We start from the raw sequence: 15,319 nt of genomic DNA, 5'->3' as shown, positions 1-15,319 counted from the left end.
TCCGTCCTGCCCGCCCTCCCGGTTCCCTCTGCCGCGGCTCCTCGGCAGCGCTTCCCGGAGGGGCTGTACGGCTGTAGCACCTTCCCATGGCTTTCCGTTTTCTTGGCCCGCTGTGCGGCGCAGTGTGCTGGTGGGATGATAGAGGAGCAGGCTGCTTTATCTTAGCCTTGTTGCTGCTGCTTTTTATCTGCATGCAGAGAAACCTGGTGGAGGGTTAAGATTCTTCTTTGTAGCTTTCAAGCTTCCCAGTAGCTGTTCTGACCAAACTGCTTGTTTTTTTACTACTGTTTCAGCCCCAAGATGAAATAGAAGTTGAAGATGGGTTCAAACAGTACGATGGTAAGGCTTTACTACAGTGTTCTCCAAGTGTAACTCAAAACCTTTCAGTATTTTGATCCTTTGTGCTGTTCCTCTACTGATTCTATTACTAGATGATACTTCATTACTGCTTAATGATAGCTGTCTGTTTTGTCTCAGTGATTACTGCATTAGATATGGAAGCTATGATGAGCACCATAAATGCTTGGATGAAAAACCCAGTCAAGTTTGAACGCTCTCATGGGATCAACAACACACTGGATGCCCAGATCTTGCAAGATAAGGAGGGAGGAGATGAAACAATCCACATTCTTATTGTTGAAGGCTTCCTGCTTTACACCTACAGGTAATCAAATGTGCTTCCATATGTTTTAATTTTTACCTGGGTTTATGTGCTGGGTTTGCCTCCACAGGAATCAAAAGACCTGTCACAAACCAAGAGGTAGCAACTGGTGTTGACTGGAGATGCTGAGCTTAGGTGTCACAAGTCTGAAGATAGCTCAGGGTATAGGAGATGGATGTAGTTTTACCTTTCCTTTTCCTGCTACTAATCAAACAGTCTGGCTGTAACCAAACATGTGTCTCTTTCAGGCCACTGATCGATGTGTTCCACCATCGGTACTTTCTTTCCATTCCATATGAAGAGTGTAAAAGAAGAAGAAGGTAAGTTTATCTTTCCAAGTTCCCTTGCTTTTCCAGTAATATCTTACTCTGTTTAAGACAGTGTTTCTCTGAAGCTCTTAGATACAAAAGGATAAACACTAACATAGCTGCTATGTTAGGAGACTGTAGCTTCCTTCACCAGAGGAGCCCAAATTCCTACCAAGCTGCTGTGTATGCAAGACTAGTGCTCAGTTTCTGCACAGATCTTCCTGTAGGTTTTCACCCCTTCCTGTTTTTTCCATGATACAGTTCCCAGGTCTCAAACTACCCTGGGGGTCTGTATTTGGCTGTACTGTTGTACACATACTGTTCTAATGAAAATTAGATGTGTTAAACTTGATGTTACGTTTCAGAGGAATTGTTTCAGAGTTGTTTTACCCAAAGTTCTGCTAAAGCTGTAAGAGAACATTGTAAAGATCCTGTCTAAGATACCTTTTGTGCATCTCAGGACCCACACATGAAATTCCAACTCTTGGGTATCTTTATGCTTGCAACTTATGTTAAATACTGACTTGGTAAGCTTAGTAACTACATTGGAGGAAATAGGCTCAGGCTAGTGTGTGGAGAAGCTGAATGAACTGTTATTTACCTGAACTGTAATTAAGACTAGTCTTGAATAACAGTGTCTTAATTTACAGTTCAAGGAATTACACTGTACCGGATCCACCTGGATTGTTTGATGGCCACGTTTGGCCTATGTATGTAAAGCACAGGAAGATAATGGAAGATCTTGGAGTTGATGTGGGTAAGTCTTTAATGACAAAAGCACTTTTGAAAGATTGCTTTATGAGAGTGCTTTTCAAACCTGGGATATACATCCTGGTTAGATACATGAGAGGAGCTGAAGCAGGTGGATGGAGTTTATTTCTCTGATGCCAGTCAAGTACATGCTCTTTAAATTGTGATCTGGCAGGCTTACAGAAACGTTCAGCTCTCTTTATTTTATTTTAAGTGCACTTGAATGGAACAAAATCAAAGGAAGAGCTGTTTAATGATGTGTATGGACAGATCCAGAATAAGATTGAAGAATTACTTAACATGCAGGTACATGTTTTATGCTTCTAATTGCAACTCAAAGGCAACCCTTTCAAGTGCTGTATTGAAAAAGCATGAAGCTCTAACTTAACACATGTTCATGTGTATCTTTCTGTTTAGAAATAAGCTGCTGCTGATGATTCTTGTGAGTGAAGATGATTCCTGTTTGCTCCACACTGTCTACCTGACTGCCACTAAAGTTCCAGCTTCTGTGAAGACTTTCAAACTCCTGAATTTAACTCCGTTCCATCTTCCCTTGAAACTGAGTCATATATGGTCATAATTAAAAAGCACTTCCCCTGTGTCTGTCATCTTAATTTGTGCTTCAGCCTAGTATGTAGTCTCAGATGTTGCCAGTCTTCTCCCAGTCTCTAGTGTACTGGAAATTCTTTTCACTGTGTTCTTAACCTGGGAGAGTAAAACGTTCTAGTGGAACTGATGTGGAAGTAGCACAACTATCCTTGGGGAATGTATGCACATATATACACACATATACTGCTTGGAGTGACTTAATTTCAATAACCTGCATTAATTGCTATAATCCATCTAACCAGGCAGCAAGTATGCTTTTTGATCAATAAATTTAAGATTTATTTTGCTCTTCAAGAGAACAAGAGGAGGTTTTCAGGCCATTCCACTAGCATTGAATTATTTTGTTAAATGCAGTGCACACATTGATCTCAGATACAAACAATTCAGTTTAGAGTCAGGGAGAAAATCCTCTACATACAACAGCTTTAAAAAACCCAGTTGTTCTAGATTTCAGTACTGTTCTGCAGCTTAAGGCAAGTTCAATCTCCTGTGCATATACAGAAATAATGTAAGGCCTTGGTGTACATAGAAGAGCCATGAAAGAGCATGCCAGGGCTTAATCCTTAGTATGGGGGAAGTGAATTTAGAACAAAAGCTTGATTTTAGAAAAGTAAAAAAAAAGCAGCAGTCTTATTAGGTACTCCAAAAGGGAAGATCTGTACTGATCCTTTATGAGACCAGTCCCTTTTCTTCAAAAAGGTTTGATCAACACGAAACCAGCACTTACTTCAAGCCCAGATGCATTAGCTTCCTGATAGGAGCTGGTCCTCCCCAGTATCCCCTAGAAATGCAGAAAGTGGTTTCATCAAGTTATGTGTATGTACTATCATAGTACATACATAGTACATATATCAAAGTAGGGTTGGGGGGGAGGAAATGTTTTCTTTTACTCCCACAAGATCTCATACTTGTTAGTTAGGGGTTCGTTTTGAAAAATCATCTTTGTTTCAGTGAGGTTTCCAGTTGTGCAGAGGGTGCCCTTTGTGCAATTCAACCCTGTTCTGTTTGAACAAACCCATATTGGCAGCAAAGTGCCCAGAATTCTCCACTGAGGTTTTGGTCATGCACTGTGATTGCTTCTATTCTAGCAAGGAACTAAGAACAAATATCTGTACTTTGCTTTTTCCTGAATGAATGCAGCAGCTCTGCCTGCTCAGAATTTAAATACTTACTTAAGTAGTGCATTCCAATAGAGAACAGGCATCATATCAGCTTTCATGTGGTACATGGTTACCCTCTCCTTGCTCTGGTCAATGGGAAAGGTCTCCAAAGGCTGAGCATCATAGTCAAATTCTGCCAGAATCACCTTGTTGTAGCCTGTTACGAGCGGGCAGGAAGTATATCCATCATACTGCAATGAAGAACACCTCTTCAAAAACCTGAGCAAAGTCTAAATGCTGAGCCATATACTTAACATCTTTCAAAATAAGTTACTCGGGTTTCTGCATTCACAGTGTTCATACCAGTGAGTGTGGAAGGCTGGCGAAACAATTATATAAAGCCATACTTTGCTTAACAACTTTGCTTAAATTAGGCCTAACCTAGAACAATAGGGCTTTGTGTCATTAATTGTTGGTTATTATTGTAACCAGCAAAATAGGTGACCAGTACATCAGGATGACAGCTGGTGCTGGCTTTAACAGACAATATATAAACAAGATCTTGAATCTATACGCAAGAATTTCCAGAGCTTTGCAGGAGTATGGATGATGATAACCAGGTTAGTACCCTAAGGAAGATTAATTTAGAAGCCATAGGTAAAATGAAAGCCAAGTTTCAAAGAGAAATTTGAACATAGCTACAGGCTTAACATCTGCAGTACAAAAATTTCCATTTAACTCCTTAAAAGATCGTGTTCTGTACAGGGGAGACAAGTTTAACATTGTACAAATGTGCAAGTCTTTTCTTGGAGTAGGGATTATACTAGTCAAGTAAGTCACCTGCATCGGTGAAGAACCTAGACTAATCAGCCTTTATGCTTCTTTTAGCTCAGAAGTCAGGGAATTAAATAGATAATATTTTTAACAGTAGCACCAAGAATACAAATTGTGCAACTACAATGATGACATGCAGGATTTAGCCATGTAGCACCCCAGCTGCTGCTGCAAAGCCCTTCCTGCCTTCCGGTTCACACGGTTCAGCTGCTTGCAGACTTCCTGCATAACAACTGAGTAAACAATGTAACTTATCCCTAAGACAAAAACTGTAGGTACCTTTTTAGTTGGCAGCTGGTTCTTCATTACCAGGGAAATAGTTTTATCAAGCACTCCAGACTGTGCAGCTACATAAGAAAGAAAGAGAGTGTATTAAGGCTTGGTTTCAGGCAGCAATTGTCACTACTAAAGCAAACACTAGTAACCAGGCGTTTTGTTGGACAAGTCAGCTGTAATTGACTTTACATGTCAAATCAGTTTGGGAAATGTACAGTCCCAGATATGAAAAAAAAATTAATTGAATAAGGCTTTGGCCTCACTGTTTCCAACATGTTACAGCTTAATACAGCTTGGGCTATATGTTTTTAGCCTATGCCCATTCTCCTATGCTGTCACACTTCCTCAGCCTTCCCAAACACCAAGATTCTGGCACACTAAAGTTTTGTTTCATTTTCAGTGCTGTAAGGGAAGTATTCTAGACACATTTGCTGGAATTTTTTACTATATCATTCTTTAAGTTATATCAATAACATACTGTATGGCCTTTTTTTCCCCCGCTTTCTTGTGTTTTTTAGTTGTGAGACCATATGTGTACTGTTTGTACAGTGGACCTTGTGGCTACAAGCACTGAACATGTGACTCTTCAATAGTGACTTATCAGTTAGCTGACACGTGTGCATGAGCTGCTAAGATAGAGCACAAAGTTTTGTTACTGAATGATGACAGAATGCAAGAGCAGTACACTCATTTTATGCTGTCCCATGATCACTGAAAATAGAATTAGTTCACCTGTGAGGCATCCTCTACAAGAGAACTGGGGGGGTTAATGGCATCAGCATGGTCTGTAGCTAATTAGCTGGCCCAGGAGACTTAGGTCTTTTTAAGAGCTGGAAATAACTGAAGTCAAGACCTCAGGAATAAGAAACTCCTACACTTTTCATTACACACACAAACATGCAACTTTACCTACAGCTGCAGCTGTTTTTGAGGTTGGAAGGTTGGTGCAGTCTCCAATACCAAATACATTAGGATACTTTTTATGTTGCAGAGTTTCCTTATCTACATCCACCCAGCCATTTTCATCTGCGACAGGACTGTTGATGAGTACATCAGGTGGCCCCATTGGAGGTGTGACATGAAGCATTTCATACTAGATAGAAAGAAAAGGTACTCAATGGCTAGTTTACCAGAGCAAATAATCCCAGTGTTCATAAAAGGCAATAAATGCCAGGTGGAGAGTAATTTATTTATTTTTTTTTTAATTAAAAAACCCACAAATATATAGAATGAAAATTTGCTCTCAAATTTGAAGTGCATCCTTTTATTGACATCAACCTTATTAGGAAACCTCATTTAGACTGTCATAACAGCAATTTGCCTTCCTCTGTACACATCCCAGACATTCCCAAGTTACACTAACAAGGCACACAGGACTCCAGGCATAGTTTATGAAATGTTTTTTTCTTCTCCACACCCTGGCTTCAAACGTTTTAATCTGCTACAGTTAAAGGCGGAACTCTCAGGAGAAAAAAGAAGCATGCAATGAAGTAGACATTATGTTATTATAGTGTGGCAGTTCAGTTACAGTATACAGGGAAAAGAAAGAGGACCAAACTAGAGGTCTGAAAGCTCCTGACCTGATGAACTTCAGTCACTCCAGGTTTGTCCAAGTTTTCAAACACAGCCTCCTGCTTGTCCGCTCGAACTTCTACGAGGTTGCGCTTATAGTTAACAGCAATATTCCTCTCCTTTATTATTTCAAGCAATGCATCAGCATACTTCTTCACACCAAAGATGGCACCAAGTGAAGTGTTGAACATTATGTCTGCTTTGGAACGTTTTCCTGTCTGCACAAAGAGATCAAATTAGCCTTTTCTGTTAAGAAACTGTGACAAGCTAGCAGAGACCAAAGAACTATGCTGTACTACTGAAGAGCTGACAGAACTATTAATGCAATTCAATTTATTAACAAATATTAACATTAGAACCCTTGAGATACAGCTATTTCACACCGTGCTTGAAGCTAGACAAGATAACATTCACCCTTTCTGAGCAAGGTACTAAAGACACCGCAAACAAATTGCTAGTGAGAAGAGGTGGCTGCTATTCACTGAGGAACTGCTGTATAGAGGTTGAGAATCTGAAGCAGCTTGGCATTATAAACCTTTCAGAAACCTTCAGTTCTATATATTACTCAGTTACTTGCCCAGTAGACAGCTCATGAAACAAAGATGTATGAAGCCTGACACTTCCACTTGAAGATGTCTTTTGTTTCCACTTGCTCTAACAGCCTGGCTAAGACTCCTCCTGATGTCGAGATGCTGCACCACAAGGAGCAAGGACAGCCACTTTTCAGACTAGCAGAAAGACAAATGGCAACAGGTTTTAAGTACTTAAAGTAGAAGAATTCCAGCCAGTGTGACTTCAGTGCACCACCTGAAGTGACAAAGTAAGCTGAGAACATATCTGTAGCTCATCAGAAGCAGGGTAAGCAGTTCTTCCCTCATGGATTCTAAATTCTGTAAGTTTCTCCAGTATTAAATATATGCTAAATATTTATGTATTATTTGAGTTAGCTTCATTTATTATACATTAATAATAGAAAAAGCAACTCAGTCACTTTAATAATTCTGAGTCACATTCTGTCATGTTTTTATAATTTGTTTGAAAGATATTATGAACCCCTTAGACCAAGCCTTCCTTCCAATTGTGGGAACAAGCACTGGCAGAAAGAGTAAAATACTTACTTTCCTCCAGTAGGCTTCTGATAAATACATGATCTTCTGAGGAGCTCCTGCACACTTCACTGGAGTATTTGGAAAAGTGAAGATAGCATTTCCTTCCTTGAAATCTTGTAAAGCTTTCCATGTTTTCTCTACCGTATGAACTGAATAATTGGAACCTATTTTAGGGTGATGAAAACCTTCAGGCAAGCCTTTGATCTAAGAAAATGAAATTAAGGTTTAAAGTACAGATGGCAAAAATTTTGTCATCATCATCAAGTATGAAATGCAGACTTGAGAAAAGCCCATATACACTTGCTAGTTGGCATTTTTTTAAATAAGCCTAGCAATCAAACAGATATTTCCACTAGAATTTAGTAGATGATTTAGTAGATGTAACATTTACTGAAATGACTCTGTTCTGCAACATCTGTAAGCACAACTATTCAGTGCAAACCCAGACCCAACTTTTTGTAGATTGGTGCATGACACTCAGTGTAAGACTATATGAAGTCACTGCCACATCATTGTAAGTAAAAATCATGTGAGGGGGAAAAAAAAAAAAAAAAAAAAAAAAAAGGCATCTGAAAATGTATAAGCTAAATGCAACTTTTCAGATTCCTGTATTTCATAGTGTTATTTTGTTTCAACTCAAGTGCCTCCAATATTTCCCTACTCCTGAGCACCTGCTTGTAAGGAAGGGAGTTGTCCCCATTTCAAGATAATGGATTGCAGAAATTCTGTGAGTAGCCAGACCATGTCACATGCACTGCAGTGTTTCCGGAATGCTACAGTCTCCATCAGGAAGTATGTTGTTGGTGAATACAAGTAAGAGAAAACACCCTTCTTATTTAAATGGCCACTTCCATTTTAAAACCATAAAAATCTGCTGCTATAAATTTTATTCGTGACAGAGTAATAGTGATTAACTGTATTACATGGCTTCTGCTGCTGAATACTGCATTTCGTTTTCTCTGGTTGTAGTGAAGAGATAAACATGAAGACAGAGGGGGTCACTGAACACAGTGCAGCTCCTCATTCCACTGACCTAACCACCAGAATGTCTTTGGTGTGACTGTGGTTTACCAGAACTTGCTCTTGCTTTCCACATGCCCTGGGAGCTTTTCAAGGAGATACCTAAATATGTTACCAGGTACTACATCATATTCAGGTCAGGTTAAAACCACAACAGTCAAGTCACTCAAACATCTTTCCTTTGTGTTCTCCCCCTCCTATATATGGTTATTCTTGTGCCATCCAGTGGTACTAACATTTTCCTCTGAGTGCCACTGTAAAAAGTGGACAGGAAGCCTAAAAGATGGGAAGGGCCCCAGAGCCCATTTAAACATAAGTGTGGTGGCTCAGCTGGTACCTTTAGAAGTGTATCCTATAAGAAAGGTGAGGGGGGGTGAAATTAATTCTGCAGGACTGATTTTACTGACTGCTTTGTTTTCTTCACTTCTGTTTACATTGAAGAAGTTTTGGAAAGTCAGAATACCTTATGATCTCATTATTACATATTGCCTTTAAGTTCTAGATTTACCCTGCTGCCCCATCTGCTGATATTCCCATAGAGATGCAACAAAGCTGTTTAAAAAAAAAAAAATTCCAAGGGTAATTTAGGTTATTACATAGAGATCTGTAGAAGGAATAAAGTCATTAGGCTGTCTTCTGGCTCTTTTATTCATATTAGTGTTCCATATCTTGCAGTAAAAAATGTGTATTGAAAAAGCCATTTACTTTATGGAATCATAAGGGTACGTGATGCCATTAAAACTAGCAAAAATATGATAACTGTAAAACAAGTACCTTTTCATAATGCAGACTAATCCCAAGGGCAATTATCAGATACTTGTAAGATACCTGTTATTTAAGATTAAAAAAAAAAAAAAGTATTTTAGACAAAAAAATACATTACTTTAAAGCAAATGTAAGTTATCTGACAGCAACAGAGTCATAACGGAGGAAGCTATAGGAAGCATTAGTAATATGAATGTTAAACTAAGAATAATGTATAGTTAAAATGCTAACTACATTATGGGTTAGACACAGCCTTTGCTGTACACAAAACCAAGAGTCTGGAGCAAATTATTCTATCTTTTGTGTTCAGTTCCCTATATAAAGGAAAAAAAACCTATGGAATTTTAAGTTGATGGCATTCTAACCTAGTTATCTACAACAAATTTTATTAGAAACAGACTTTAGAATCAAGTACCTCTCATAAGACTAACTAGAATTTCTTGGCCTCCTAGATGCTGCAGGAAGGTCTTGCTCAACAGACACTTCCAAGGGGATCTGCAGGAGATGGACAGACAACTTATAACATAGAATAAGAGACTAGGAATACCTTGGCATCATTCTCCAGGCAGACACAGTTCCTATCTGGATCCAATGCTGTGACTCGAGATTGGATCCACTCAACACCTTTAGGCATCACACTTCCTGTTGGACGTGCAGATGCTGCCAGCTGCTTTGCACCACCACCAACCAGGGTCCACAGTGGCTGATAGTAATGAGTCTGAAATACATGTTAAGTGGATGTTTAAGAACTGTTTAAAGGGACTTGAAGATGAAGACACATCACTCCAAGTAGGAAGCAATGTGTTCTTAATATTGTATTATTCTTAACAAAAGAAGCTGTATAAATAGCCAAGAGTTTTGCATGACAAAGCTGGAGGGATGCAAGTGCCTCCATAATGGAGCAACAAATTTCATGTAAAGCCTTCTAAAAGATGGTTAGTTGGCTTCCTCTCCACAGTTAAAAACATGTGGGGTTAGGAAGGCATGACAATCAGACCCATCTGGTCATAAATGTAAAATGCTTTTTATTTTCACTGCTTTACAGTCAAGGAAGACTTACCTTACTTGGCTCAACAACAGCCACATTTCCTGCCCCCACTTTCCTTTTCATCCGAGCACTCATGGTGATTCCACCAGTGCCTCCACCCAACACAAGCACTTCATAATAATCCTTGGCAGCACACCTGGCTGCTGTATGGAAGCTGAAGGAGCTCATCTTCTGCATCCCTCCTTTCATGAATGGGAAAAAAAAAAAAAAAAAAAAAAAAAAAAAAAAGGCATCTGAAAATGTATAAGCTAAATGCAACTTTTCAGATTCCTGTATTTCATAGTGTTATTTTGTTTCAACTCAAGTGCCTCCAATATTTCCCTACTCCTGAGCACCTGCTTGTAAGGAAGGGAGTTGTCCCCATTTCAAGATAATGGATTGCAGAAATTCTGTGAGTAGCCAGACCATGTCACATGCACTGCAGTGTTTCCGGAATGCTACAGTCTCCATCAGGAAGTATGTTGTTGGTGAATACAAGTAAGAGAAAACACCCTTCTTATTTAAATGGCCACTTCCATTTTAAAACCATAAAAATCTGCTGCTATAAATTTTATTCGTGACAGAGTAATAGTGATTAACTGTATTACATGGCTTCTGCTGCTGAATACTGCATTTCGTTTTCTCTGGTTGTAGTGAAGAGATAAACATGAAGACAGAGGGGGTCACTGAACACAGTGCAGCTCCTCATTCCACTGACCTAACCACCAGAATGTCTTTGGTGTGACTGTGGTTTACCAGAACTTGCTCTTGCTTTCCACATGCCCTGGGAGCTTTTCAAGGAGATACCTAAATATGTTACCAGGTACTACATCATATTCAGGTCAGGTTAAAACCACAACAGTCAAGTCACTCAAACATCTTTCCTTTGTGTTCTCCCCCTCCTATATATGGTTATTCTTGTGCCATCCAGTGGTACTAACATTTTCCTCTGAGTGCCACTGTAAAAAGTGGACAGGAAGCCTAAAAGATGGGAAGGGCCCCAGAGCCCATTTAAACATAAGTGTGGTGGCTCAGCTGGTACCTTTAGAAGTGTATCCTATAAGAAAGGTGAGGGGGGGTGAAATTAATTCTGCAGGACTGATTTTACTGACTGCTTTGTTTTCTTCACTTCTGTTTACATTGAAGAAGTTTTGGAAAGTCAGAATACCTTATGATCTCATTATTACATATTGCCTTTAAGTTCTAGATTTACCCTGCTGCCCCATCTGCTGATATTCCCATAGAGATGCAACAAAGCTGTTTAAAAAAAAAAAAATTCCAAGGGTAATTTAGGTTATTACATAGAGATCTGTAGAAGGAATAAAGTCATTAGGCTGTCTTCTGGCTCTTTTATTCATATTAGTGTTCCATATCTTGCAGTAAAAAATGTGTATTGAAAAAGCCATTTACTTTATGGAATCATAAGGGTACGTGATGCCATTAAAACTAGCAAAAATATGATAACTGTAAAACAAGTACCTTTTCATAATGCAGACTAATCCCAAGGGCAATTATCAGATACTTGTAAGATACCTGTTATTTAAGATTAAAAAAAAAAAAAAGTATTTTAGACAAAAAAATACATTACTTTAAAGCAAATGTAAGTTATCTGACAGCAACAGAGTCATAACGGAGGAAGCTATAGGAAGCATTAGTAATATGAATGTTAAACTAAGAATAATTTATAGTTAAAATGCTAACTACATTATGGGTTAGACACAGCCTTTGCTGTACACAAAACCAAGAGTCTGGAGCAAATTATTCTATCTTTTGTGTTCAGTTCCCTATATAAAGGAAAAAAAACCTATGGAATTTTAAGTTGATGGCATTCTAACCTAGTTATCTACAACAAATTTTATTAGAAACAGACTTTAGAATCAAGTACCTCTCATAAGACTAACTAGAATTTCTTGGCCTCCTAGATGCTGCAGGAAGGTCTTGCTCAACAGACACTTCCAAGGGGATCTGCAGGAGATGGACAGACAACTTATAACATAGAATAAGAGACTAGGAATACCTTGGCATCATTCTCCAGGCAGACACAGTTCCTATCTGGATCCAATGCTGTGACTCGAGATTGGATCCACTCAACACCTTTAGGCATCACACTTCCTGTTGGACGTGCAGATGCTGCCAGCTGCTTTGCACCACCACCAACCAGGGTCCACAGTGGCTGATAGTAATGAGTCTGAAATACATGTTAAGTGGATGTTTAAGAACTGTTTAAAGGGACTTGAAGATGAAGACACAACACTCCAAGTAGGAAGCAATGTGTTCTTAATATTGTATTATTCTTAACAAAAGAAGCTGTATAAATAGCCAAGAGTTTTGCATGACAAAGCTGGAGGGATGCAAGTGCCTCCATAATGGAGCAACAAATTTCATGTAAAGCCTTCTAAAAGATGGTTAGTTGGCTTCCTCTCCACAGTTAAAAACATGTGGGGTTAGGAAGGCATGACAATCAGACCCATCTGGTCATAAATGTAAAATGCTTTTTATTTTCACTGCTTTACAGTCAAGGAAGACTTACCTTACTTGGCTCAACAACAGCCACATTTCCTGCCCCCACTTTCCTTTTCATCCGAGCACTCATGGTGATTCCACCAGTGCCTCCACCCAACACAAGCACTTCATAATAATCCTTGGCAGCACACCTGGCTGCTGTATGGAAGCTGAAGGAGCTCATCTTCTGCATCCCTCCTTTCAGCAGCCATACACCAGGACAGAGACAGGAACAGGAGGACACTACTCCAATTGCTGACATCTTTCAGTAAGTAGAAGGCTACAAGATAAGGAAAGGCACCAGTAACTGTAACAGAAGGTAGAATTTTTACTTATTGATATGCCTTGATGAGTCTTCAAGGCAAGAATTATAATACTAAAACTTTCTTGCAGCTAACCACTAACTTGCAAATGGATTGTAATCAATTTGGGGAAAAAAAACAACAACACAGCTTCTGCCAGGAAATTGAAATTTCATACAAGCAAATGAATTCTAACAAAGTAAGATCATTTTCTGGTTATTGTGGCAGGAAAGTGCATCTGATCCTATAGCACAGGTAGTGCATATGCTGTAACTCCAGCTCTAGTATTACCAACCTGAAGAGATGGGTGCAGCAAAAAGGAATGAGAACTTGCTAGGTGTTGTAGATCAATGAAACGTTGAAAAAGGTAGTTATGTGAACATGCTGAGTGCCATGTGTATTTTAATGTCTTAAGAAGTACCAGCATTTGCACACATCAGACATCCCTCCTCACTGCTGCAAGCCATTAGGGTAAGCATGCCAAGTTCTATGGTGCTTTGAACAAGGGCACGTGTATCAGCCTGTCCTTGCAGGAGAAGTCATGAGGCCTAAGCTTGACAGAAAAACCAAGTTCAATGAGACAAGAGTTTACATCTTCCTAGACCTGGCATGTCTGACTATACCCAAGACACTTAGTCCTCTATCCTCTTAGCTTTCACATCAGCAAAGTAGCTGGACATGAAGGTCAGCACCACAGCACTGGAGATGCAATTGTGTTATACAGAAGACAGTCAAGGTTAATTCATGTTTCCCTCCCTCTGTTAGAGTGAACAGGAGCTTTTCCTGTTCTAAATTCATTGTTTGCACACGCTGAATGTTTTTGGCTTTTCACTGATAAAAAAAGGTACATAATTTTAATTCAGTTCCTTATTGCCATGCTGCCAATAAAGAATGAGTAAGCATTATAACCTGAAAAGCAACTTATGACAAGACTTTCCTTTGTTCTATACTTGGTCCCCTTTGTTTAATTCCTTGAGTCATCAGGCAAGAATTCCAGCTTTTTACTTAAAAAGGGTAGAACTCATTTAAGGTACAGCTAAGAGTTTGAAAACCAAACTAGCAACCTCAGATATCATAAAGAAAACCTTCCAAGATCAGCTTTAAAAATTCTCCACTAAGCTAGATGTGGTTGAGCAATTCCTTTTGCACCTTCATGCACCTTGTCCATTATAACATTCTTCATCTCAGTGTACCCTGAATTCTTTATTAACTCCTGCAGTACAATGAATTTGGGACAGTCAGGGAAAACCTCAGAGGTTTCCACTGTAAAAACAATGTTAACAATTTTGTTTTACAGGAAGTCTTCAAAATGCAGAAATGATCTTTCCATCCCCTCCTCCCCATTCAAAATAGAACACCTAATTCTAGAATAAGCTAGTTTCACTTCAGAAGGCTGTTTATCAGCTGTCTCATGCAGATGTGGACAGACAGCTCAAGCAAGGGGAGGAAGTTGCTCCAGCCCTAGAAACAGAAGTTGCCTGGTGGAGCTGTGTACTGCTTTCTCCAAGTCAGAGAGAGACGAATTGTGAAGATAAGTTTTACAACTTTGTGACAGTTCAAGGAGGAACATCCTGTTTCTGGAAGTTCACAAACACAGGGTTTTGCTTTGAGTTTCATTAAACACAGAGAACAGGGACTGTGGCCTGCTGGTTTACTACCCACAGAATGTCCTGGACCAATTTAACAAGGCTTCATTTTTGTAATGTTAAGGAATAATTATCCTCTCTGACCAAACAGCAAAACACAAGCAAAGTGATAAATTACACCAAAATTAAGTTTCTTCTCCAATGCACTTATTAGTTCACATGCTGGTCTGATATGGAAGGCACTTTGTCACAATTCATTTTGCAGTATTACCAAGGTAAGTCCACAGAACAGGTACATCCTCAGACCCAAGGGACACACACAAAATAATACTGTGTTACAAATATCCTCTTGTGAGGTCTACAGATTCCTATCCAGTAAATAAGCCTTAAGACATACAACTAGTGCCTAGAACAAACACTTAACCAAAAAAAGCATGACACTTCATGCAGAGACATTTTGGGAAACTACATTATTCTCCTCTCTGGAGTATCTATCATAAGCTTTGCTCCCAGACTGACCTAACTGAGCCAGCTTAACAACAACCTGTTGCAGGGAGTCAGAACAAACCAAGTTAGAAATATCTAACCAGCAAGAGTAAAGATCACTGCGGCTACCCCGCAAACAGCCGGCGGCAGATTAGCAGGTTAAACAAGAGGTGCGGTCAGCAGTTCCCTGCCCCGCTGCGGGGCCCTCAGCCCGCAGGGAGCGGCCAAGGGGCTCACAGCTCTGCCGTCCCGGGCGCCCCGAGGGCCGAGGCAAACGCAGCCCGGGCAGGAGCTGCCGCCCGGTAAGGGAGAGCAGCACCAGGAGCAGCACCAGGAATGCACAAGGCAGCGCCCGGGGCCGCAACAGCCGTGGCTGCGGGGGCGGGCAAAGGCGCAGCGGGGCCTCCCGCAC

At 39.9% G+C, this 15,319-nt stretch overlaps 2 protein-coding genes across 2 annotated transcripts in view; one reads left to right on the top strand and one right to left on the bottom strand.

The window, feature by feature from the left end:
* LOC104386024 (nicotinamide riboside kinase 2-like) overlaps positions 1-2,333 on the top strand; it is a 5,846-nt gene extending 3,513 nt beyond the window's left edge. Inside the window, exons 2-7 of the mRNA XM_009994557.1 lie at positions 234-339; positions 478-664; positions 910-981; positions 1,620-1,726; positions 1,934-2,025; positions 2,137-2,333. Coding sequence (XP_009992859.1) covers positions 234-339; positions 478-664; positions 910-981; positions 1,620-1,726; positions 1,934-2,025; positions 2,137-2,142 — 570 coding nt within the window. The 3' untranslated portion in view covers positions 2,143-2,333. The remainder of the gene's footprint in view (positions 1-233; positions 340-477; positions 665-909; positions 982-1,619; positions 1,727-1,933; positions 2,026-2,136) is intronic.
* Positions 2,334-3,051: 718 nt separating this feature from the next.
* Positions 3,052-12,815, bottom strand: SQRDL (sulfide quinone reductase-like (yeast)). The gene is made up of 9 exons (XM_009994463.1): positions 12,562-12,815; positions 12,049-12,219; positions 11,511-11,564; positions 7,229-7,423; positions 6,119-6,328; positions 5,448-5,631; positions 4,542-4,609; positions 3,501-3,679; positions 3,052-3,109 (listed from the first exon to the last, which is right to left on the bottom strand). Exons 1-9 carry the CDS (start codon positions 12,793-12,795, stop codon positions 3,052-3,054), a joined length of 1,353 nt encoding a protein of 450 aa, XP_009992765.1. The 5' UTR covers positions 12,796-12,815.
* Positions 12,816-15,319: the final 2,504 nt, after the last annotated feature.

Source organism: Chaetura pelagica, unplaced genomic scaffold (assembly GCF_000747805.2).
Source record: "Chaetura pelagica isolate M959 unplaced genomic scaffold, ChaPel_1.0 scaffold222, whole genome shotgun sequence".
In the NCBI taxonomy this organism is placed as follows: domain Eukaryota; kingdom Metazoa; phylum Chordata; class Aves; order Apodiformes; family Apodidae; genus Chaetura; species Chaetura pelagica.
The sequence above is the reverse complement of the archived record's forward strand: the minus strand, read 5'-3'. Positions and strand labels throughout refer to the sequence as shown.